Genomic DNA, 25,669 nt, shown 5'->3' on the forward strand with positions numbered 1-25,669 from the left:
TAAAAAAACAGTTGCGGTAATTAATATTCAACCTTTTCTGTTCTTTAATAAAGCCGGTTTCTGTAGAAGCAATAACGGACACACAGCAACAGGTTATGTATAATTTATTTTTTCTGTCTAGAGTATTTTGTCATTAAAATCAAAATGTCAACATTTTTAAAATCATATACACTCAAGAACGCATTTAAATGTTAGCACAGCTCCTTAAAAATTTATACATATGTACTTTTTTTTTTTGTACTTGTGGACAGACAAAAGCAGGAAGTGGTCACTCAGACTGCAAAAGAGGTGGGACACAGGAAAAAGGAAGACCCAGCCCACCAACTTCCCACAATAACAAACCAATCCCCACTCCCCAAAAAGTTAAGACAGCGATGCAGGCCCCTCCCATGTAGAGGGAGCGATGACGGGGTGGGAAAAAAATAAAACCGAATATAAACATAAGTGCCCCATTCTCCACTCCGTACAGAAATGTGAGGAATTTTGCAGACATAAATACTAGTTTGCACATCATATCAATCCACTTCCTCTCCCCTCAACAGGTTCAGTAGTGTGCAGACGGGGTGGTTAGGGGGGGCGTCTAGGTGTCTGTCCTTTACATACATTTATTAATAGAAACTATGTTACAGAATTTCCCAAGCATGAATTACAGGCAACCCACTAGCACATCAACTGTACAGATCTCGGCAGAGCCAGCAAATAAATTTCTAAATCGTAAAGTAGCGAGGTCATCACCAATAGTTAAGAAGCAATATATACAGCTGTCCAATCAGGGGATCACTCTATGGTACAGAAAAATTGTACTTGGAAAAAAAAAGAATAATTGGATTTTGACGATTTCACGTGTTTTGGGGGGGGCATGCTGCTTGGTGTTGTATTATACAAGGCAGAGGAACAACCGCCCAAATGATCAGCTCTTCAGTGCAGCACTTGAGATAAAGGAGTGTTGACAGTTTTAAGACCATGCTGCGGATAACTTTTTGAGATATTTTGACTATGTGAGCCACCACTTGCATTTTTATTCTCCAGTAAAACACAATAATTAATCTAAAAGAAAAAAGAAAAAATTGATTTATTGACTCCAACAGCAGGGTGAAGAGCGAGTGCAGCAATACAATAAAGATTAATAACATTAATTATAATAAGGCAACAAACAATGACAAAGAAAATGCTGGTAAAGACCTGTTGATATGACCTGGGGGGGGGAGTTGTGGGGGGGTCGGACGGGTGAGGAGGGAGAGCTGGTACAAAGAAATTGATGTGAATGAATCTTTCTGTCAAAAACAGATGTTTTTTTTTTTAGTCAAATGAAACTTCCATCCAACTTCTTAACACACAGACACTCACAAACAAGCTGGAAAACACCCAATATTCCTTCCTGTGATATCTCAGATGAGAGACTGAGGGAATTACTTTCAAGGAATTTGTGGGAAATTCCTGGTTTTCTAACTGATTTTTCCTTCTCCTGAGAACATCAGCCTCTCTTTGTGCCGAGAAACAGAATTAAAAGCCACGAGCCGGTTTGAATCCTGCTGAAAAAGCTCACTCGGCCACACATTCTTTGACACACACACACACATACCGGTGTGTGGCTGCATGATGCACTACTACATTGCCTTCCCGCAAAAATTAACCGCCGAGCGAGTTATCGCACCCGCGCGTCTCGATAAAACGCTAGATTGGTAAACCAGACGTCAGGAGTTTTTGAGAGTATAATTTAGATCGGATTCATACAGAACTGATCAGTGGTGGGTGAAACTTAATGCAGTGTTTACATGTCATATATATATAGCTATAAAACCAAACATAAAAAACAGTCTCGGTTTATCATTATCGTATGAACGTTACGTCTATCTAAAGTGTCAGTAACCCGTGTGATGCGTGGTGGCGTCTACGATACTATGACGGGGGGGGGAACTAGACTGAATGGTGCGAGAGGAGCGGAGGGGAGCGAAAGGAGAGTTATGGGACGACAACACACTGACAGAGTTTAGAGAGGAGGAGGAGTGAGACAGCAACGAAGGGAGACAGAGAGGAGTAAGAGGAGGAGGAGGAGGGGAGAGATGTAGTCCACACAGCCCAGCTCAGTCTGGCCCAAGTCGATACCCGTCCTCCGTTCCTTCCCTCCGCAGCCCTGCTCTCATGCAGCTCCTGGTGCAGTGAGGGAGGAGGGTGGATGGACGTACGGAGGTGGAGGAATGGATGGAGGGTGGTGGGGGTGGTTAGGGATGGTTGAGGGAGGGCGGGCAGGACAGACGGAGAGGAAGGGAGGATGAAGGGGGTTTGCTTGGTCATTAGCACCCGCAGCCTTCCCTCTGGGGCTGTGGTTCGCTGGTTAGCCGGCCGCCCTGAGGAGCCGACGGCTTGTGCTGGACCCCCGACTCGGCGGCGTTCAGGTCCAGGCTGCCGTCTTGGATGTTCTGATAGATCTTCTTAGCCGCTTCCAGGAAGGCGTCCTCGACGTTTTCACCTCTAAAACGCGGAGCATAAACACGAATGTGAGAAAGGAGGCGATCGGGAGTTTTGAGAATGTAAGCAGAGGGATATTTCATGTTTCGGCTGAAGTCATTGAAGTTGTGCAGACTTACGTTTTTGCGCTGGCTTCCAAAAACAACAGACCTGCAGGGACATAAAACAGACCAAGTCATATCTCTGCTTTCCTCAAGTCACCTTCTCCTAGTTTCTGTCTCAGCAATATAAATAGAAAAGGATATTAATCTTCACTTTTGTCTCTTTAAATCAACCATAAGGGCTTTTATTATAAACACTGAAAAGGATACTGAGGCTAAATTTAATTTTTAATTCTAAATATTTGGACATTTTGTTGGGATTATTGTTTTGTTGAAATTGAGGATGGAACAGTTCTGGGAGATGCTTTTGCAGAAAGAGTTTGAGTGTCTGATTAAGTTAATACCATAAAGAGTTAAAGAGAGAGAGACGGTCTAATAGCATGGTGAAATGTAAAGGGAAACAATTTCCTTTACATCCGTCTTCCCAATATGTGCTGTTCTGAGTGTGGCTCACCGTTCTCCTCAGCAAACTGCTTCGCTTCCTCATACGTGACGTCCCTCTGGGCCTCCAGGTCTGCTTTGTTTCCTATGAGAATGATCACCTGAGAACACAGAGACCGGAACGGGAAGAGTGAGAGACGTTCCTCTCTAGGCAGTCTGGTCTCTCAGAGAGAAAAATGTTCTTTCCAAAGCCTCCAAGAGCAAAGAAAGCCAAAGGCAGTATAGGAAGACGGCTCGTAAAGCAGTCGTTATGCTGCGGAGTTGTCTGTTAAGAGGTCGATTGAGAGGAAGCGACACCTCCACATGAGCACTAGATGGTGCCCCTGGCAACTGTGTAATGAGCTTCCTTGTTGTAGCAGTGAGAGACTCTCCTAAGACTCCTACTGCTGCATGTCGAGCAGAAACCATTCCTGTTTTTTTTTTCTGCTTTATTTCAGAATTGCTCATACTGATCCTCGCTGTGCTATGGCAGTGAGTTTCAAACTTCTTTGGGATGAGAAGAGTGCTCTATTTCCACTGCATTATAGGCACAAATGTAAGTACTGCTGATTTGATAGTGATATTAACGAAACATGCATCAAATGAAATCTTACTTTTTGAGTTAGTGGGCCAAAAGTGAGAGCTGATTCTTCTTGCTAAATTCCAAGAAGACTTACACAACTCTTTGTTTTCATTCAGGCGATGACGACGGTACCAGTCAGATGATCAGATAAATGTGTTCATTATGTTTCCTCAGAACACACATGTTGACACTTGCAAAGCAAGTCATGACTGGACTACAACGACACTGCCACCGCATGGCCCAAACTAGATACTTCAGTGAAAAACAGCTTCGATTAATAGGCTTTATGTTGAGTTTTTTTCTACTACTGGAGGTGACAAGAACAAATAATATTCATAAAAACATAGTAAGGTTTGCCTTGTGATCATATTTATCCTTAAAATGAGCAAAGGAAATCATACGTGTGTATGAATATGGCTTGATATAAATGAACTTCTGTTGTTTATATAGCAGGAAAACATTTTTCACTTGATGTAAAAAACTCAAAGTGGAAGTGGCATATTACAGGAAGACGCTTCCTCTGAGGGAACAGAGCTCAGTAAATTAGAGCAGTATGTTTTAGAGCTAATCACATTTACAGAGAAATTCAATTTAAGAGGCTCTGTGAACAGGCTCAGGGGAGAGGGAGGATGATACAGGGGAAACCAGAGGAAATGAAGCAGCACAAGTAACAACAGGGGTGTACTTAAAAGACACAAGAGGGATGACACGGAAGGAAAGAAAACGACACAGTAAAAGAAAGTATACAGAGAGCAGTGGGTGCAGGGACATGCAGTCTAATACAGAATAATTCCAGTACACTAAATGAAAAGATCTGTGTACTTACGGTATTAGGGTTGGTGAGGTTTCTGGCGTCAGTCAGCCAGCTGCTGAGGTGGTTGTACGTGCTTCTCCTGCATGACATCAACAAAAGGGACAGGGGTTACTATGACGACAGGGCAAAGACTTAACGTTGCCATCTCTGAGGAGGGATCAGGAAAGAGTCTGCAGCTGCTGCATCATCAGGAAGAACACACAGACTCCTGTTTAACCCCAGCGGCTGCTACACTATAAATACCTCTATTGCCAGGTCTTTTCTGTCTTTTGTTACAGCCTAATCGAAGAGTTCCTGTTTCCATTAAATGTAGAGCTGCAACAATGAATAGATTATGTTTCGGTAAAGGAGGTTGCGCCTCGACAATGGGATCCACGGGGGAATGCTGGACCCACAATCCAATAAGTGTAAAAAATGTGACAGGGTCACACATCCCAGATTTCAAAATCAAGAACAACTGATCGATTAGTTGTCAACTATTAAATTAATCGCCAACTATTTTGACAATGGATTAATCGGTTTGAGTCATTTTTTAAGAACAAAAAACAGTAAATATTCTGATTCCAGATTCTTATTTTCTGGTTTCTTTACTCCTCTATGACAGTAAACTGAATATCTTTGAGTTGTGGACAAAACAAGACATTTGAGGACGTCTTCTCGGGCTTTGGGAAACACCGATTGACATTTTTCACCATTTTCTGATATTTTCATTCAAAGTAACGGAGGAACTGGTCCCAACGAGTACAAATGAGTTCAACCAAACTGGCTAAAGTTGCTTTGAAGTGTGGTCAAGTGTTTTTCAGCAAGCTATTGTAGATGCAAAAATATCTGGAGTTCACTGCGCTGACACAGTGTACCCTCTAAACTGGACGGGACCATATGTAACATTTATGAAGCATGAACTACAGGGAATAATACAAATATAAAAACTGGCTATTTAAGGGCGCTTTCACAAGACATAGTATGTTTGGCTAGTCTGAATCAGAGTGAAATTGATACTTTGTTTGTTTTTAATATAAATTTTAAAAAAGTAATTTGCTGAGGGACGTGTACGATGGAGGGAATTGATCTTTTTCATCTTTGCCACTTCTATGCAGGGAATCGCAGACTTTGATAAATTGCTGTTAAAGTTTTTCACTTTGACACACGCCACTGTCTCCTCCAGTTTATCTCCAATGACTTTATAAACGTTGCTATTTTGGTGGACTTTATTTTGTACATTCTGTATGTTCACTTCGGCCCAGATGTCAAGCAAAACATCGGACTTCTGCAGAAGTCCAGGTCCGTTCTGTCCCACTCATGTTAACCTGTCGTTTACCTGTGTCCGTCTCAACAAATGCCCGCACAGGCAGTGAGAGCACCCTGAGACACAATCCTTTAATCACAGGGTAAGCATAAGGAATTATCAGCTGTGTATTCACATTCGTCTTTGTCTCCCATTTTTATCAATTAGCCTGGCAGAAGCTGAGGGTGGGCCACATTAACAGTGATGTAAACATTTCATATTAGTTCTTCCAGTTAAGCACTGTTTGTCCTTACTGGAGTTGGGTGTGGTGTGTGGACAGACATTCCACATGTTGCACTGTGTTTATTTGGCACTCCCCTGATACCATCTAACAGTTTGCGACAAGAGGGTCAAATTGTTCATGTTTGTTCAGGAGGGGGGTCTGTTGGGGTCAACTGTGCACTTATCAGATGCTTTTGCTTCCATTAACCTTCCTCTTAATAAGCTTCATATCTCCCCCCACATACATTAACACAAGACCAGCATCGTGTACCTGGTGATGTCGTAGACCATGAGCGCCCCGGCGGCTCCGCGGTAGTAGGAGCGGGTGACGGCCCTGAAGCGTTCTTGTCCCGCTGTGTCCCAAATCTGCAGCTTGATCTTCTGGCCGCTCACCTCAATTATCCTCGTACCAAACTCCACGCCAATCGTGTGGGGGCAATCGGCCATGACTGGGGGAGAGGAAGTGAATGAAGTGTGAATTCAATTGGATTCTTTTGGGGTCAATTAGTGCTACTGATGCCATTTTATACCCCTTAATGTTCATGCATTCTGTGATCATCATCAATTTAAAATTATTTTAGTGTTGTTACCATTTGTTAGGAGACTTAGTGATGATGAGAAGTTTTAAACTGAGAAACGCGTACAGTTAGTGTGAAGGAAGGGTGTTTGTCTCCCTTCGTCAGGTTGATGAAAGTTACAACTAATTGCAGCTTAAAATGATGTTGTAATTGTAATACATTTTGTGAACACATGTGTAGTCACACACACACACACACACACACACACACACACACACTGTTAGCCAGCAGCAGGTGCATCAATAATTAATCAGTCTTTAGAGTCATCACACTCACAGTTGTAAATTGAAAGTATCAACACCCAGAAAACGTCATATTTCTGTTAAATTGACACTGAAAACCTTTTCCCAAATCACCCCAGTGTGTGTGTGTGTGTGTGTGTGTGTGTGTGTGTGTGTGTGTGTGTGTGTGTGTGTGTGTGCAGGATGTGATGGTGGTGAGTGAATGAGGAACACAGCATCTGGCTCGCTAATAGTAGCGCTAAACAAAACGGAGCTGAATGGTGATGGGAGGCTGCAGCTGACTCGCACACAGGAGAAGAGTCTCTCACTGTTGAGCTCACACTCCACTTCTATGCCGCTGACTTCCGCCGGCGCATAAAGAAATCTAAAGCCATTTAGACACTCCAGTTGAACCTGGCAACCTCGTATACGCTGAGACACAAGCACACACGAGAAGGGAGTCAAAATCAGGGCAGCACTTACATTTCTTTTCTGTGAACTGGTGGAGCAAACATGACTTCCCTACCCCCATGTCCCCTGTGTGGAGAAAGAGAGAGGGAGAGAGACACACTCAGGTCAACCAAGGAAATAACAGAATAACAATTATCCATTCAAGCCTGCAGTGTTGCCCCCCCGCCATGCATGTTGTAGCACCCCCTCTGACACAGTCAGCGATGGTACTTAAAAATTTCATGTGGAGCGATAAGAGACAGAGAAAGACCTGAATATAATGTATAGTAGGGATGTTACGGTGAGGACATTTTCCTCACCGGTTAATAAACTCGCGACAACACCGGTGTTACCGATTACACCGGACATTTTACAAGAAATGATGATGACACCGACTGTGATGGGGATTGCCTCATTAACGTTATGGTTCCCTTATAGCATTGTTTTTAAATCCCAAGTATTGCCAAATAGGCGCTTTCGCTTTTAGCTTTGACGACAAATCCTCCGCCATCGTCGTGTCCGTCAACTCTCTCCTGTCCCGTGTTTGTGAAATCTGACTTCTGCTACTCTGAGCTGAGACTCCGTATGGAGCAGACACTTTCAGTTTGTAGCGTCCGTCGTCCCACTATGTATTGATAACACTGCGCTGATACACTAAAATGAACTAAATGGGATTTATTTCTATATTAAAAAAAGCAAAACGACGATGGCGGTGGGCAAGAAATGTAATCGGTTTATCCCCGACCATCGTGTAACACCAACTACCGTGGCAAGCATAATGTGTAGGGTCGATAATATTGCCAAAAATCAATCCTTCTGACCTTCAATACCTTGATATTCAAAGTGTGCCAATATTTTAGGAATGACTACTGATGCTTTCATCAGTAATTTGGATAAAAGCACCAAGCAACACCAAGGTTGAGGCATTCACTGTTTGTTTTACTTAGCGAGAACAATCAAAAGAAAACTGTGTGCGACCGCAACAAGCAGGATCACAAGACCTTAAAAACTTCCCTTTTCAAAACCAAACTGTGAAGGTTTCCTTCACTGTTCTGGTGAAGGAAAGAAAAGCATGAGCGAAAAGTAAAGTAGCTCGCCACAGGCTGCTCTTGTAGACTTACTTACACACCCCTTTAAGATCCAAACTGACGACTGTTAGCGTCGAGGCAGGGTGTTTTAGGTTTCACATAAGAGGAGGGTAAATAGCCCAGAGCTGTGGGTGTTTGTTTATGTCGGTTTGTAAATGTATGCACAAGTAAAAGCAGCAATATGTTCACTTCGAGCCCTCTCGTTAGCAAGCATGTCAACAAAGGTGGAACATAATTCTAATAAGTTAAAATGGCATTTAAAAATCCATTACACACGTGCAGTGAACGCTAAACAGCACAGAGTAGTGCAGTTACGTATGCCTCTTACGTATTAGTGATTGGTTTTGTAATCAGGCCGTTAAAATGATATAATAAGACGAGAATATCTGAATGGACTATCAGTGGACTGATGCATGTGCCTGTTTGTCCAGTATTACGGTCTCTCAGCAGATGAATGCAGTCATGCAGAAACATCTTTTGAAACCGGGTGCTTTATTTAAGATCAAAAGGGAGAAAAAAAAGACTATAATAGACATATTGAAACATAAAAAATGTTGCTCACTTACCGATAATGATGTATTTGAAAATGTAGGAGTAGTTGTACGGTGCGGTGGCCATTGTGGCTCTGAAAGAGGAAAAGAAGGGGGAAGTTTAGGCACGTAAACGGAGAGTAAAGGCAATTTTTCTGCTTTTTTAAAAAGTAGAAGTTCATTATTTCATCTTACAATGACTACAGTCACCAAAAATGACCACATTCATTGATTCATTCAGCATGCTGGCTTACTGAATATCAGCCTGTGGACTTATTTTTGTTTAATTAAGGTTTTCTCTCCACATTATTAAAATAATAATATTAAAACGCATGTTGTGACAAAAAAAAATATGACATTTACAGTTTATATACATATGTCTTGTTAAAATACAAGTGCCAAAAATCATATACTATACTAGAAGACAGGCTAAAAAAAAATCAAAGTTGAGCATGCAAATAAAAAATACAGCAAGTAGTGTGCACGTCTGAATTTAAATTGGTCATGTAAGGGCCTGTGTTACTCAACAAAGCCATAATCCTATCAGAACAACAGTCCTGTAACAATGTGAGCAAGGCCAGACGCTTCATCAACGCACGCTAAAGTACAGCAATAATAGTAGTAGGAATGTGAATTAACACATTATGTACATTGTGTGAGCAGTCCAGTTAAACCATTCGAGTAATTACCCAATTATAGTACGCAATTTTAAATGACCTGATTTTAAATATGGTGCTCAGCAAGTATGACCTTGATTAAAACCATAAACAACATATCTGATCATTTCTCACTCATCGCTTCCTACTAAATGCCTCAGATGCAACAGCTGAATCTGCACAAGGAACCAAAACACTAAGACTTTTTCATTTGCTTAGTCAACTAGGAGGTGCTATGACTGCACTTCCCACACATTTCATATTTCTGCTCAGCTTACATAAATAAATGCAGGAAAACAAACAGCCGTAGCCATGTACTTTTAACAGTTTCGTGATCGCGGGACAAACTGCTTGGGCTAATGATCCTTAATGAGTCCATGCCTCTTTATATTATAACCACAAAAGTAATGAAACTCAGCTCTTTGTAGAGTCAAGATCTATGTTGAAACTTGAAGAGTACCACCTGTTAGCTAACTGATACTGTAAAAAAATACACCAGGATGTACATTTGAGTATATTATCTACTCGATTTAACACATTCAATAGATTTAACACGTTAAATCGAGTAGATAATCAATTATTGATCCCAACAAAAATGGAGTTCTAACTGATTACAAAGACTGAACCTTCAGCAGCCACTGAGGTAAGAAGAATGTCTGGTATTAGGGATGCACCGATACTGGATCTGATATCAGGCCGATACTGACTTAAATAGCTGGATCGGGTATCGGTGACAATGGGGCCGATCTTTTCAATTCAATTCTATGTTTGTATACTATATACATTATGTACTGGAATTTTATTTCCCGTTTCAGTTTTGACTAATTTGTTGCTACATTAAAAAGGTTTACACTTGATTTGTAATTAATGTAAATAATTCCTGTTCATTTTAGATTTTTTTACCCAGTTTCCGGTGTATGATTTATTATTTTAATAATAACTAACAATTCAGTACATTTACATCTGTGCATTAATTTATTACATTTAATTTTACAAAGTTAAGAAAGCCATGTTTAAGTTACGCCTGACGTTGCCTTACACATAACAGAATGATCCCAGTCACTTTCACACAGTGAGTGCATCCCTATATTATTAAGCAACACCTGGGAAAATTATCGCCCATAATGTCTATCTTAATACATCTTAATTACATGTTATTTCTTTAACATACAGACCAAAACATTTTCAGTCTAATTAAAAATGTTTAAATCCAGTCTAGTAACGATGTGACATGTATTTATTAAATATACTGTATGAGGTGCATTTGCCGGCTCACAAACAGCCATTAGCAGTATTCATAGTTACAATTCCCTAAGGTAGGCATGTAGAAGTGAGATGATGGATCATTTTTAGCACATAAGGGTGAAGAAATCTCCTCAGTGGTCAGTAGGCCACGTTACAGAAGCAACCCTTACTGTCTCTTCTCATAATGACAGGGCGACACTGGCTAATTTAGATGGCACCGCACGCAATCTGTCTGCAAGTAAACGGTGTAGCACTTAGCACATAAGAAGAACACCTCCTGCATCATATGCTCAGAGCTATGCTAAAAATAGCCCTGACACCTATCTGATACCCAGTGATGCTTCATTGTTCACACTCCATTCACAGCACACAGAAGGAAAAAAAAAGGCATGCAGGGATGTACCACACAATATCACCACCACTACTGTATCAAAAAAGCATTCACTCAAATACTATGTTTGATCATGAACAGATTTGTTCATAAATAAATGATCAGGTCATGTATGACATCAATGAAGCTGCCTCAGAAAGCAGGCGGTTTCTCTCATGAACAATTTCACCGTATAATTCACTTTGCAATGCCATCTCCTGACTTCAAGGCCATGTTGTATTTGTGCTGAATAATGGCTGCTTCGTAATTCTGTGTCCGGGTGCTGCCGTACAGTGTAACTGCTGTAGTAGAGAAGTAAATAATTCAGGCTTAACAATCAGGAGCATAATCATTCAGCAGCCTGATGGTTTCTACGTCCCTGGCAAAGATGGTCGGCCTTAGACCCGAGCTTTTCTCTGATCTGCAGCTCAGTGAAAAAAACTGATGAAATCACCGTGCCACATCAGAGCCTGGTGCTGGTGTTATACTTTTGCATCTGCAGTTGATTGACTGTGTTTGACTGGCCATATTAATGCTGACACAACCAGACGAAATGTGGATGGGTGTGATGTGAGAATCTGAGAGTAAAGCAACAAAAATAGAGCAAGCGAGTAAAGAGAAAAAGGACTTTTACAGGGATGAAAACAAGGTGTAGACTTTCAGTAGCATAAGAAAATGGACTAAGTGGGTGAATGTAAATGGATCGGAGACAGGAAATGAAGAGGGCCTGCAGGGCAACTTACTCAAGGTTAATTCAGGACGAGGGTGTCATAGAAAGCTTTGCTTTAATAAAGATGGTGTTGGGTCAGGTACCCTCAAGATGGCACATACTGACGCAAAAAATCATATCAAACATGACAACATCAATAGTAGAGTATACTTATGTTCAGAGATAACTTATCAAATCTGATAACTAAGACAACTCAAAGTATGTTTCAGTATTTCTAATTTCCAAAAAGAAAAAATATGACTTATTAATAACAGCAGAAGCTGAATGTTATTATAATTTATGTAAACAACTTGCAGGGATACCAGAGCAGGCTGTCGCTGTGTTTTTGTTGGTAGCCCCAGAAAAGACTTGGCTCCCACTCACAGTCCTCCACAAACTCTGCAACTTGACCTGACATCTGGTAATTACTCAGGCTATTAGCAACTAGCTAACTGAAGAAAAAAGCAGTCTGTATGAACTTCATACACTATCTGGGTATCTGTCTTATTACTACTTTGTTAAAAACATGGCTAACTTTGATACCACATTAATGACAACAGTACATTGCTATCACAAGCTTTTTTACACTACAATGCTACAGCTGCTGATTTCAGTGATGACATTAGTATGATTTATGTTTTTCCCTATCACTTAATGCATTAATTCAAGTGATGTTTTGGTTAAGTTGGCCACTTTTTAGACAACATGACTTCCACATAGTCTGGAGTTGTGAATTGCATACTATTTCTGGTGAAATAGTATGCAACGCGGAACACTACGGCGGTATAAATATCCCACAACGCGTTGACGGACATCTCTTTAACTCCAACAACACTTCAATTTAACTTTAAGTATAAGATTTCCCTTTGCTACTCTGCTTTGTTCTGGTCACATGACATTGGCATGGGTTACCATGGTTATACGTCTCCAACCAGCAAGGAGGCTCTCAGGAAGTGACGATGTGAATTACTGTTCAGTGCATCCGAAAAGATGCATACTACTGTTTATTCACAAAAAAGTATGTTGAACAATAGTACACCTATTGAGTTTGTAGTGCATAGTATGCGATTTAGGACGACGCTGAAGAGTAATATTTGAGGCTTTTGAGCCTTTTTCCAGGCTGCTTTCTGTTACATGATTCCTTGTGTGGCATCTCTATAGCCAGTGTGATGGTTTTTAGTGCTCTGGAAGGAAAGCTATTAGAGAAGGTATCCCCAAGCAGAGTCAAAACAAAATGTGATTCAGTTCTGATCCTCCTCTTTCAGCATTTTGTGCTCATTACATGGAAGTAAACCCCATGAGTATCCCATCAAGGAGAAGGCGAGTCAAAATCATGTGACCAGACTGCAGTCTCAGCACTACTCCGTTACTCCACCAACACACTGTCACTGCCTTTTCCTCCTCTCAACAGCCACTTCCCATACAGGGCAGGATGCACGACTCAAACCTGGGCTATCAGGAAATCATGCCACACATAACATAGTCACATCATGACACACATATAGTCACAGTGCCTCAATGATGTTGAGGCCCACTATTCAAATCATGTGACTCCTTTCCAAGCCCTGTAAACAACATAATGAGATCATCACTACCGTTTACTGGCGAGACACAGAGCACACTTTCACAATGTTTACAAATCGAATTTAGGATGTTTTTACACAATTTATATGATTAAATCAATACAATATATCAGCATGTATTATAGTGTTATTCAAGTTTCAGATCAAGCTTGCTAATATGGAGTGTACTGGCACAAGAAAACAGAAATGATGCAGCATTTTATGTTAGATTAAAAGGAAAATCTATCCAAATTTAAATCCCTTTTAAGACATAAAGGATCTCCTTTTGTCGCACGACTTCTGTTTACAGCGCACACACATCTGTTGTTTGGGTAAGTACAGCCAAAGAGGAGGCTAAACACAGTTAGCTAAGGAATTAACTGTAAGGACAACTACAGATGATCACTTCTTTATTATTAACCAGGATTAAAAGGATGGTTGTGTGCATAAACAAATCCAAACAAATCCAAACAAACCCCACAGGAGTGTCCGATGTTGACTCTTGTTTGACACCGTAACGTCATGCACTGCTCCCAGACGACGGTGGCTAGCTTTTAGCTTACACAGTGACAGACAGCATCGCTTTGGTTAATTCTCTGCTGTTTAGTTAGTTAGCACACAAAAAGCTACTAAGCAATAGAGGAAATACAACCTACCATTTACTGGGTTGATTGCCATCGTTGTCTGATAACAATCACGGCCCTACATCTTGCTGTTTTGACAGCTAAGTGTGCGTTAAGCCAGCTATTTATTGTCAAGGAGAGTAATAAACTGAGTGCTGGCCTTGTTATTTCTCTTTATGCTCCATCTCCACCAACTCGGCCTGCATGTTTACCAGATCAGGAGGCTAACACTTGTAAGAAATGAGCACCAGTGATGTACATGTTATTGGAAATACTGTCTAGCAGACACACACAAACAGTTCACACGTGATTCATCTTTCTTTGCCAATTGGAGCTGTAATTGTTTAACAGTATTAGTCTTGGTTTGTTTTATGAAGTGCTACAGGCATGTGTTATTTGCATTTAGCTTTACTTTAGCTTAGCTTAGCTGCTTAGCTGACACCTTGACAACAAATAGCATAAATCACAAGACGTTAAGTAGATTGCCTCTATCTATCAGCACACACACAACAGAGTCAGTGTCATCTAATTACGGTAACTAACTCAAATTAACTAGGCTTCTGCATCATTTCACAAAAAGCCACCAAACCCAGCTGGCTATAGCATGCTAGCTAGTTAGCCAGTAAGCTAGCTGGATTAATGGTAAATACGTTGCTTAGTTACTTTGTCAACTCATGTTATGTCATCCCCAAGCAAGTCTTTTCTCTCCTAGAACAGTATCTTCTAGCAGTTTCACGTGCAACACATCCCTTTCTTGGAAGCTAACGATAAAAACAAGCTAGTGTTCGCCATCTGTTAGCGAGCTAGCTTCGTTAGCTTGCCAATTAGCCTGCTGACACAGGCGAGATAAACAGCTCCATTATTGAACTACCAGTGTCTCTCTCGTGTGTGTATGAGTGTGATCGGGTATTCCTGTCCTTACCAGGTAGTCCGTGTGTCTCGCGGTGTGCTGGAGAGCTGCTCAGAGGAGGACTGCAGGTTATCCTGACTCAAGTGTCTGATCTCTGCCTGTCCAAGATGGCTGCTGCTCTGCACAGGGTTTCCTCCGCTCTCTACAATGGGCTGCTGGGCTGCTGGGCTGCTGGGACAAAGAGCAGCATCATATGCGGAGATTTGTCGGTGAGTTCATCGTTTCGTGGTGAGCAACACACCTCACCTGCACAGGTGTGTTCATGCATACTGTGCTGGTTGGTTTATACCACTTAATACCACTTTATAGACTGCACATATTACATTTATTTATTGCACATACTTTTATATCTCTAGTATTGTTTTTATATTTTTTGTATACCTTTTCCCTCTCCTGTGTTTCACTCTGTTTGCTGATGTTGATGCTTTGACACCTGAATTGCCCTCCTGGGGATTAGTAAAGGTGCATCTTATCTTATCTTAATACTGATTAAGTGCCCTATCAGACTATGAAATAATGCGATACAAGGTGTTCAGAGATTTGATTACACCTGATTGGCCTGGGTTCAGAGGATGCTGGGCACTATAGGCTACTGTTTCAGCCTTTGAGGAAGACCTGGATGACCAGATCAGACTGATTCAGATAGGTCAGGGGTCAGCAACCTGCTGCTCTTCAGCTCCTCTCCAGTGGCTCCCTGTGGATTTTTTTAAAATGGAAATGAACAACTGTTTTTTGTTTACATTTTCATGTTTATTTATCATTGTTGTAGGTCTATGGTACGACGGAGAATTAGGGCCACATTGAGGAAAAAAAAAAAAATCTGAGATTTCAAGAATACAGGCATAATATTATGAGAATAAAGTCATAATATTATAAAGTAGTAATTTTACGTGTTATTTTCTTTTTTTTCCGTAAAGTTATGACTTTATTCTCGTAATATTACAACTTTTTTTCTCGTAAACTTATGACTTTATTCTCGTAAAGTTATGACTTTATTCTCGTAAATGTATGAATTTATTCTCGTAATATTACGATTTTTTTTTTTCGTAATATTCTGACTTAATTCTGGAAATCTCAGATTTGTTTTTTCCCTCAATGTGTCCCTAATACTCCGTAGCACATTTGCACTTTGGCCCTCACTGCATTAGACTTATATACTATATACTTAGACTATAAACTGTATTACCTTCATCACAATGCTCAAATGTTTTGTGGCTCCAGACAGATTTTTAAAAAATGTTTTTGCCTAAAATGGCTCTTTTGATAGTAAAGGTTGCCGACCCCTGAGATAGGCTATGTGATACCCTAGTAGATCCATCTAACCCAGTGTATGCCTAGTTGTCTTTTTTGTCCTTTCTGTGATGTTGCAAATGGTGCCGCTGTGATGCAAGACAAACTTCAAACCTGTCTGACAATAAAAAGTATTATCGTATCGTATTATCGTAGCTGGCTTTCTGGATATTTTGTGATGGGCCATTTTTTTTACTATTTTATGAAATTTAACATTTTTACATTTTACATTTACAATGATTAGTCAAGAAAATACTTAACTGATTAATCGATAATGACAATAATCATAAGTTGCAGCCCTAGTATCAATGTTGGATGCGTTAGGACAACAAAATGAGCTCAGGTAGATGGTATACTGGTAAACATTTTATCTGCCAATTGAATATAGGCCTACTGAAATTCAGAAGCATTTTAAAGTACAATATAAATTATAATTTAGATATGTTTAATACATTAGATATGATCTGAACTTAAATATGTCATGACAGATAGATTTTTTATTATACCCCCGCAACAACGTAGTCGGGGGGTATATAGCACTCCGCATGTCCGTCCTTCCGTCCTTCCGTCCGTTTAACCAACTTTAATTAACTTAGGAACTTCAAATTTGGTATGATGGTTGACAGTGTGGTTTAGTTGTGCCTTTTGAGAGTTAGAAGTCCAGGGTGCCCAAAATTTTAGAAATGTTTCCAAAAGGGCAAAACCTTTGGCCCTACTTTAGTAGGGGTCAAGCAGTGAGCGGGGGTATGTGACCCATGCTCACTTTTGCCTCGTTGGTAAAGTAGGCCTACAATAAATTATATGTGATGTAATCAATTTCATTTTCATATATAATTTGTAATAGAATATTTGCAGTGACACCTGTAGTGATGCCCTCTTCTTGAAAATCTAGGTTTGTGCCATTTGTGTGTAATGTTTTCTACATTTATAATTAATTGTGTACAGACTTGACAGTTCAAACCATTAAATATCTGGATTTAACTTATACTTAATCTTTTGATCGAGATATACATAAGAAATGTATAATTAGGTATTCTTGCCTTATAGGCCTACAGAAAGGTATACTTGGATTGTAGTTGTGCTTACTATTTGATAGAGTAGCCTATTAAAGTGTGTGTTGTTTCCTTCAGCAGCAACTACTCTTCCAAGGGTCCATAGTCAAATACAATACATAAAAATGTTTGCATTTACACTACATACATGAGTAAATAATATAGTTAGAACATCACCATTGCATCCATTTTAAAATTGCATCAAAACATACATAGGCTATCAAAACATTAAAATAGAACAATCAAAATGGGTTGACGGGTAAATAAAATAATAATCTCTGTTCATTTGAACATCCATACTGCAAAGGAATTAAAAAAAAATATTTGGCAGACCAGTCCTCTTCAAGAATTTAGCAGTCTCTTAATTCATTTTTTTTATATATTCTTGAGATATAAAGCATAGCAAACTGTTCCATTCAGATATGGCTCTATATATAGGCCCTATTACTGTTTTTTCCATTGTATTAGTTCGTTGTTGTTTTTTTTCCCCAAGTGTTTGTACAATCAAACTTTTGAAGCCAGGTTCAAATCTGTTAATGTGTTAACTGGAAAAAAAAAATGTCTTTTACTTTTAGAGAGAATTACACATTTGTTACATGCAAACAATCAGCATAAGGAAAAGGAACTCTGAGCTGTTTATTAAACATTTGGAGCTGGACACCAAAATGTCCTCGTGTAGACAGCGTTTCTGCTCCAGCAGTGCTGCCACTTTTACTCTGATTTTATTGGCTGGTATGGGCTAATAGTTTTGTGTATGACAGGTTTATGATATACAAAACATATAGTGTAAGTATATGATACTAAACTAGTAGAAACCTCTATGGAATGCCTGTATGAAAATAATAAATGTAATTGTATAAATGCCCAGGGGTGAATATTAGCTTACCTTATATGTGGTATCAGCCCATTATAGTTGTTCTATTTCTGTTTAATTCTATTTATTTATTTCTATTTATTCCTTGTCAGCTTCACACATTTTCATATGCACATAAAAGCACTCTATCAGCTGGCCTACTGTTTAACACAGTTTAATTCATTCATCATCACGTGAATCCCAAGTCATTTTAATTTGCTCTGATTATGTGTAACATGTGTGACATTCATGGTGTGTCTTAGTATGAAAAAATAATCAAGTTCAAAGCATTTTTTCTTTTGAAAAATATGAAACATTTTAATACAGTAATTCACAACATTACATGCTTTCACTGTACAATATTCTTTACAATCCTACATAGAACCACATGCAGTGTGTTTCCCCAAGCTTATAACCTGGTGAACTGGACAGCAAACTAAAAAAATATCTTCAATTTTGCAAAGTAAATAGACTTTAAAATATCATACGGCACAACAAAGATCTGATCTTGAGAAAGATAATTAACTCTTCAACAGAGAAAATTTAACATTTTCTTTATAAACTGATGACTCTAACAAAGCTCTTTCTTTCATGGCAACAAATGTCCCATAATATCCCATATACTCTGCTACATTTCAGTGAGTGGATGTGCAATTTTTTTTTACTGATGACTGCAAGCTGCTACATCATAATTTTGATCAAACATAATCACAGGATTATTTTTGCCATCGCTCTGACTGTAAGTCCGAGCTAACAATGTGACAAAAGCTACTATTTCAAGGTGCTCGCCAGTAAAACCACACTGAGTGAAACTCTCATTCAGCCCTAAACATGAGCAGCTAAGAGAAGAGTTGTTGTCCCCCCCCCCCCGCCCCATAGTCCACTGGTGTTATGTTCCTCTCCAGATTGACTCTGCATCACAACCACATCCTCAGCAGCAAGAGGCTGAACAGTGCACAGATGTAGTGCAGTGTGCCCGGGTGCCAGGAGGGGGCCCTGTTACATAGGTCTGAGTCGCAGCAGTGGATGCGCACCCCTGGCAGCTCGTGCTGCTGGCAGTGTCTGGATGTGGCACAACCGCTGGTCAGGACGATACCCAGGGCCGCTGGAGGGACATGAGGAGGGGGGGGGTGGGAGACAGTCAGTCAGTCAGTCAGAGGAGAGTGACGAGCTGTTGTTTGGCTCAGCAAGAAAAAAAAGCATAAGTAAGCACCAAATACTGCAAGTGTGTAATGAGGGAGACATTTAGACATCTTAAAGGCACACACAGGGTATGTCTTCACAGCTGGGAAACCAAGTCTCTGACAAATAGAACATTTTGTCCTGTTAAAGTCATGTAACTTGGAGAAGCATTGCCACAAACGTCTTTATTTAAGGGGAGACACCCCAGGCAAAAAACAACATTTTTCATCCACTGGTCAATTTTGAGATTTTTTTTGCTATTTTGCAAATTTAGCATCTATTCAGTATATGATTAGAGGTCTCTATTCTATTGGAAGGATGTTTTAATTCTTATTTTTTGCCTTCCTGTCAGGTTGGAGGTGGAACCCCTCAGAACGTCCATCTTTTGCTGAAACACACCAAGCCTTTGAGACCATGTTCAGCATCTCTGACGGTCAGTACTGCTTTCTTTGATATCCAAAGCACCTTTTATCCGTGGGTGTTATTCTCTGATATCCACAGATACCCTCTTGTAATAGGTCATCTGTCAAAGTTATTAAGGTGTGATAAGATTGTTAAGGGGAGACAGCCCAGGCAAAAACATTATTTTTCATGCACTGGTCAATTTAGAGATTGTGGGGCTATTTTGCTTCCATAACATGTCTTCTTTCAGATAAGTGGAAAGAAAACATCCAAAATACACATTTACATGTTTATTTTTTGTCTATTTGCGTCTGTATATTTCTCTTAAATTTGCTCTAGATAATGCCTAATTTGCACATTTAAAGGTCTTATTTATAAAAAATTTATGTACACAAAGATTTAAAAATAATAATAATAATACATCCACAGAGCTTTTAGGAATGTGCCGAATAAAAGTATGACTTTTCCTGAAAACAATGATTATGATTCTGAATTAATCATTTAAATTTTTTTTGACAGGTTAAAAATGAATGTTTTGTTTATCTCTGTGGAAGATATGAGACGTTCGGTTCCCACTTCTAACAAAGCTTGTGAAGTGTTTTACGATGCTCTGCCACTAGAACAGCTGATCTCAACATAAACTAATACACGTGGGTGATGACGCAAGTGCACTTTGGTACGGAACAACTTTACTAATGTGAAAGCTGAGCGGGGAGGGTGGGGGCAATCGTACTCGGGCACGGTACGGATCAATCGTACCTAATGTGAAAATGCCCTAAGTGGTTTTGTTGCCTAAACCTAAAGATGCCTTTTTGTTTGTGTTCAAAACGTAACGTTTCATGTAGTTTTAAAACATGTTACGTGTTGATTTTAAGTTTCACTTTCACTTTTACAACGTAGGAGCTGTAGCAGACCCAAATCGCTGGTCATTTATAATCCCCTAAGGCTGAAAATCAAGAATGATCAAGTCTTAGGTGAGGCCAATCTGAAAAGATCAGCCTGGCTTCATGGCTATCGAGATATGTTTTTTTTTGCCTGTCAAGAATCTTCACTTCAGTTATAGGTTGAAGGCAGCAGAAAAGTGAGAGGACATTGTCCAGGAGTGAAGGGCACAGGACTTGTTATGGATTAAGGACAGATGTCTTGTGTCTGAGGACAAAGGGGACAAGAACTCTAAGACTCTTATGGAACTTCACCAGCATCTGTTAGATTTGGGTTTGGCGGGGTCACACGAAGATTAACAGGCTGACCGGCCACAGATTACTGCCAAGACACCGCTTCGAGTTTCTGACCGACAAGTGCTTGTCATACTGATTCTGACGGGCCGTCGTCAGTCTTTTTCTGAGCTCTCTGTCTCTCCGAGCAAATGGAAAAGGTGCCTCATCAGCCCTTTCAACATGAGTGGATCCTTTAAGACATCAAGCGAAGGAACAGCTGGATCTTCCACGCTTCCATGGATATCAGCAGAGCCACTCATCTGACCATCACTCTCCTGTCATGGGTGTCCACATCCTCCGTTTGACTTAACATCAAACAAGGGATGATTTATAATTTACTCATCAAAGCACACTAAAGTAGGGTTATGTAACCAACTCTCCTCTCAGTGCAGGGAGCAATAGAATATTCACATCAGCGGACAAAGAACATTAACATGAAAGTATGATTAAAAATGATTATGCCAATGTCCAGTGGCACGCCAGAGTGAATCCATCATGATTTAATAGTCTTCCACTCCACCATGAATATTCTTCAGATGCATTAAGTCGCTGAGTTAGAGGATGAAGAGAAAATTACGTTTATTAGTCGTTAAATATTGGTCATGGAGGTTTACTCACTGCTCTCTGTCTTGATGCAGAAGCGGTGTTTGAAGCCTTTGTGTGAGTGGGTGCAGGTGATGACCTCTGGGTTGGAGCAGCCCACGTCCACATACCTCTGGCCCTGGATGATGTTACAGCCATAGCACTGCAGCCCCTGGACTGCATTGGACACATAGGACAGCACAGGACAACTTGTTAGGGTGTAATTTAAGATGATGTGCATGTAAAACCACTGGGGTGCATAAGCAATGGCACCTTTGATGCTACTTTTCGGCTATAGAAGGAATACAGCATGCATACTGTATGCACTACAGGCAGGAGATCCACACAGGACCTATGACCCCCTGGGAGCTCCTCACACCACCATTATGATTATCAATATAAAGATGTAAACATTTCATTTTAACATAATAAGAGGAACGATTTGAAAATTGAAAAGATTAGCCTTTGACTTTATTCTACATCCAGTTAAAAACCCTTCAAGTGGGGAGGACATTTAGATATGTGGAGTGTAAAAACATAAAGACTCCAAAAAAACTTTGCAACAAATGAAGGACTGATTGAAACCTTTAGTGCCCCTAGGGAAATTTGCTTTGCACGAAGAGCAATAAAGACTAGAAAATATCAACAACCATATATGACAGCACTTGATATAACATAAAGCATGAGCATCATAAAAAGATCATAAAAAAGGTAGGTCATATTAGGTTGCATCAGCTTGTCTGCAACATAGCATTATACTGTATAAATATGTTGTAATAGAATTTCAAGACTATTCCCCTTAATTTGCTCCTGATGACACATTTATGTATACTCTCTCTTTATGCAGGCTGGTGCATCAAAAGTATTTGGCATCACATTAAATAAAACTGTCTGTTGCTGCTGGAAGACATCCAACCTAATCAGACCCACCCATGTTGGTAATAGTGATACTGTTGCTTCAGAGCTAAAGTTTTCCAAGTTGAAACCCAAACAGGCACTTGACTTTGATGTAGCCGGGACTCCAAATGTATGTAAATAGCATCTGATTCAAATTTAAAAGGACAGTGTGTTTTGGGGGGGATCTATTAGCAGAAATGGAATATAATATTCATAACTATGTTTTCAGTAGTGTCTGGAACTAAGCATCGTTGTGTTTTTGTTAGGTTAGAATGAGTCCTTCATATCTACATAGGGAGCAAGTCATGGATGTATTAAGAGAACTGGATGCAGCGTTGGAGCCGGGCCCCGTTCATTCCTATGAAAGTTGCCCAGTGGCGCATGAAGCCTAAATGGCTCGACTTCCGTCTGGAAAAGTACCCGGATCTGAGGCACATGGAACACGCGTAGTAGCGTCCGCTCGGTCACATGACTCGGTCACGGGGTCACGCCGTCGTCACGCCGTCGTCACGCCGTCGTCACGCCGTCGTCACGGCTTGTGCTCCGGCCTCGGTCTGGGTCTCATTCACATGAATGGAGGAAGGGAAATAACTCTGGATTCGGCTATTAGTTCATTTTACAACTTTAAAAACATTTTTTTTTTTTAAATAAGGGCTATTTAGGTGTTCGTACTGGGAAGTTGATTCACCTCAAAAAATATTATCCGCTGAGTTACAGACGTCTCTTTCCCAATGTAAGTCTATGGGTAAAAGTATTTTTGGGCCCAATGCATCATGTGACTGACACAGAAGTTGCAGTACCGCCATTTGGCCACTACGAAAGTTGGGATCGATGACCGGCACTCTTCCCGGGGGCTTGGAGCAGTTTTTACGTTACCTGAAGGCAACCATAGTTCTCTGGTACTGCGGTATCGTGAGCAGCAGAGTGCAAAACGGTCGCACCGTGAGCTGTCGTCTGACTTCTGTTGCTCCTAAAGTAGTGTTATAACGGTAAGGATGGCCTCTGAGTGAGGCGAATGTTGTTACCACGGTTTACACTCGGCGGCTCACATAACCTCAGTCTTGAAAAGAGAGGAGTGAGCGGAGGGGTACTCATTTGATTGCAATCTGCAACCACACCACTAGACGCTGCCAAATCCTGGACACTGTACCTTTTAAATTATCTTTATAACAACCAGAGATGTAGACTTAAATTGCAGCATCATAGTCCTTCTTCCTGAAGCAACAACAGCACATAAACATAATCTTTCAGTTCAACTGAAAGCAGCATCTTGCATAGTATTTCAAGAGAAGTACATCTCAAAGGCATCAAGATTCCCCCTAAACATGTCACAGTTCAAGGAAGGACCATTGCTTTGTAGTTTGACATTTGTTTATCATCTTCTCTTCTCTTCTCTTCTCTTCTCTTCTCTTCTCTTCTCTTCTTCTTCCAGCTTTGTGCTTAAGGGTGACTCACCCTCAGTAGTCCACCCCATCCCAAGCTGTCTGCCTGCCAGCTCCAGCTTGTGATCTCAAAGCCGTGTCTCTACCACTCAGCACCCTATAAGTGGTGTGGTGGAAGCTACAGCGCACAGAGAGAGGGACTCGAGAGGGACTAAATCAACATGCAGCTAGATTATGTTGTTTGCTTTTCCGTCTCAACTGATGCCTAAAAATCATCATGATCATTTGCCAAGATAGGTTTGGTCCCTGCATGTGCTGCTAAATGAGGAGCTGGCACACATTGGATCATCATACAGTGGGGAATTTAAAGCACATCTTTATAGAAATAAAAAGGCTTCTTTCATCTTTCGTTCCCTCTCGTCCCGTGCCACTGTCTCACTGTCTAACTCTCTCAAGAGGCTAAGCCTAAACAGAACAAATCCACCAGAGCTTAAAGGGATTGTCCATGAATTCAGACCCCTGACACACCTGTACCTGACCTCCTAAATCCCACACACAAGATGGAAGATCAGCTTTGGCTGTAACCAATCCTGCCTCTTTATCTGTGCAGGCCCGTAGACGGAGGTCGGCCGCCAGCCTCTCGCCGCCGCCGCTGCTCGGTTAAATAGCCCCACCAAAAGCTCTGCTGGAGCTTTCAGGAGCAAACTAATCCCGGGCAAATGCTCTTACAAAAATCACTTTGGAAATCTGCTGGAATCAATGTAAAGCCCCACAGGGACAGAGAGCACATGCCAGCCTTTGCTGTGTCCCTTGCTGGTGATACACCATGCAGTCACAGCTATAAATATTGGAGTATGTCATTAGAGCTGGTAATGGTTGTGGAAATACAAAGCAGTGGAATGCTCATTTACATCTGGCAAACAACCTGATCTATCAGTTCGTTGTGTTGTTACATGAAAACATATGAGCATTTGGCAACATAATGAGGGCATATTGGAAACACATTCAGCTTTCACAGCACATGGCAATTTATAATAACCAGATCCTCTCCTGGTAGACATTGCAAATCTTGATTAACTCTGAATATATCAAAATCTATTGTGACCTAAATCTAATCTGATCAATTATTGGTATTGAGCACATTTAGAATGCAAATTTGCCAGTGAAGCTCATCTGCATTTCAACGCTGAGCCAATTACATCCATTAGACTATGATATTGTGCATTTTTTATGTGAAATGTTTTAAGAGGAAGACAGCTGGAAAGAAAAAGTAAGCGGCATAAGCGGACAAACAAAAAGGATTTTAAGGATTATCATAAGAACATTTGGATTTAATTTAGGAAAGGTTGCCACTGCTCGTCTGTCTCGTTACATTTTGTTATGTCTGTAAATGAGGCTGTGCTCGAAATGAGCTTTTAGAACATATTAGGAACTAATTATGAATGCAAGATGATTCATCAAGCATTATGTAATATATAATAGGTATTTAATAGTGTTCTATTATGGTATTAAAGTCCTGTTGAATTTTAAACAGAAACAACATGAATTTGAAAATCAGATACTTGTTTATAATGCACTGCAATTCTATTTACATCCAGCTATGTGTTGCCTCGTGGATGCTGCCCTATTGATCATCATTAGTATGCCCGGGGAGCTCGCCTCACTCCTCTGGTGTGGAGCTGGGATCAGAGGTGATCTGACTCAGACCAAACACCGAGATATGAATCAAGCAAAGCAGCACAACATCGCCCCAATTCCTTCTGATTTGGCCCCGAGTGGAACAAAGGTTGCAGCCAAGTCGAATCAGGTCAATCGTTATTGCTCTGTGGGGAAATTTAGTCTGCCACCTATGGATATCAGCTATTGTTGGGAGGCATAGATTTGAACTCCCAGGTCAATTATGTGCAGAACAAAAGGAATATTTATTGGAATCACTTTTCAACATGGTCGTTCATTATATTAATGTGATCCGTCCG

General features: G+C 40.5%; 1 protein-coding gene and 1 long non-coding RNA gene across 2 annotated transcripts; one reads left to right on the forward strand and one right to left on the reverse strand.

The window, feature by feature from the left end:
* Nucleotides 1-87: 87 nt before the first annotated feature.
* On the reverse strand, nt 88-14,990 carry rab14l (RAB14, member RAS oncogene family, like). Its single transcript, XM_074618202.1, has 8 exons — nt 14,849-14,990; nt 8,798-8,856; nt 7,177-7,230; nt 6,166-6,343; nt 4,400-4,466; nt 3,025-3,112; nt 2,589-2,619; nt 88-2,472 (listed from the first exon to the last, which is right to left on the reverse strand). Exons 2-8 carry the CDS (start codon nt 8,847-8,849, stop codon nt 2,295-2,297), a joined length of 648 nt encoding a protein of 215 aa, XP_074474303.1. The 5' UTR covers nt 8,850-8,856; nt 14,849-14,990; the 3' UTR covers nt 88-2,294.
* Nucleotides 14,909-24,096, forward strand: LOC141757616 (uncharacterized). Its single transcript, XR_012591680.1, has 3 exons — nt 14,909-15,045; nt 19,566-19,646; nt 23,744-24,096. It is a non-coding gene; the product is annotated as an uncharacterized LOC141757616 (long non-coding RNA).
* The last annotated feature ends 1,573 nt before the right edge of the window (nt 24,097-25,669 follow it).

This window comes from Sebastes fasciatus, chromosome 19 (genome assembly GCF_043250625.1).
Source record: "Sebastes fasciatus isolate fSebFas1 chromosome 19, fSebFas1.pri, whole genome shotgun sequence".
In the NCBI taxonomy this organism is placed as follows: domain Eukaryota; kingdom Metazoa; phylum Chordata; class Actinopteri; order Perciformes; family Sebastidae; genus Sebastes; species Sebastes fasciatus.

Bases quoted from the DNA above. Each gene is read 5' to 3' on its own strand.
- rab14l (XM_074618202.1), bottom strand. From the start codon at position 8,849: ATGGCCACCGCACCGTACAACTACTCCTACATTTTCAAATACATCATT. The intron at 7,231-8,797 runs GTAAGTGAGCAA...TTCTCCACACAG, and splicing joins TTTCAAATACATCATTATCG to GGGACATGGGGGTAGGGAAG. The intron at 3,113-4,399 runs GTAAGTACACAG...CTGTGTTCTCAG, and splicing joins ACCTCACCAACCCTAATACC to GTGATCATTCTCATAGGAAA.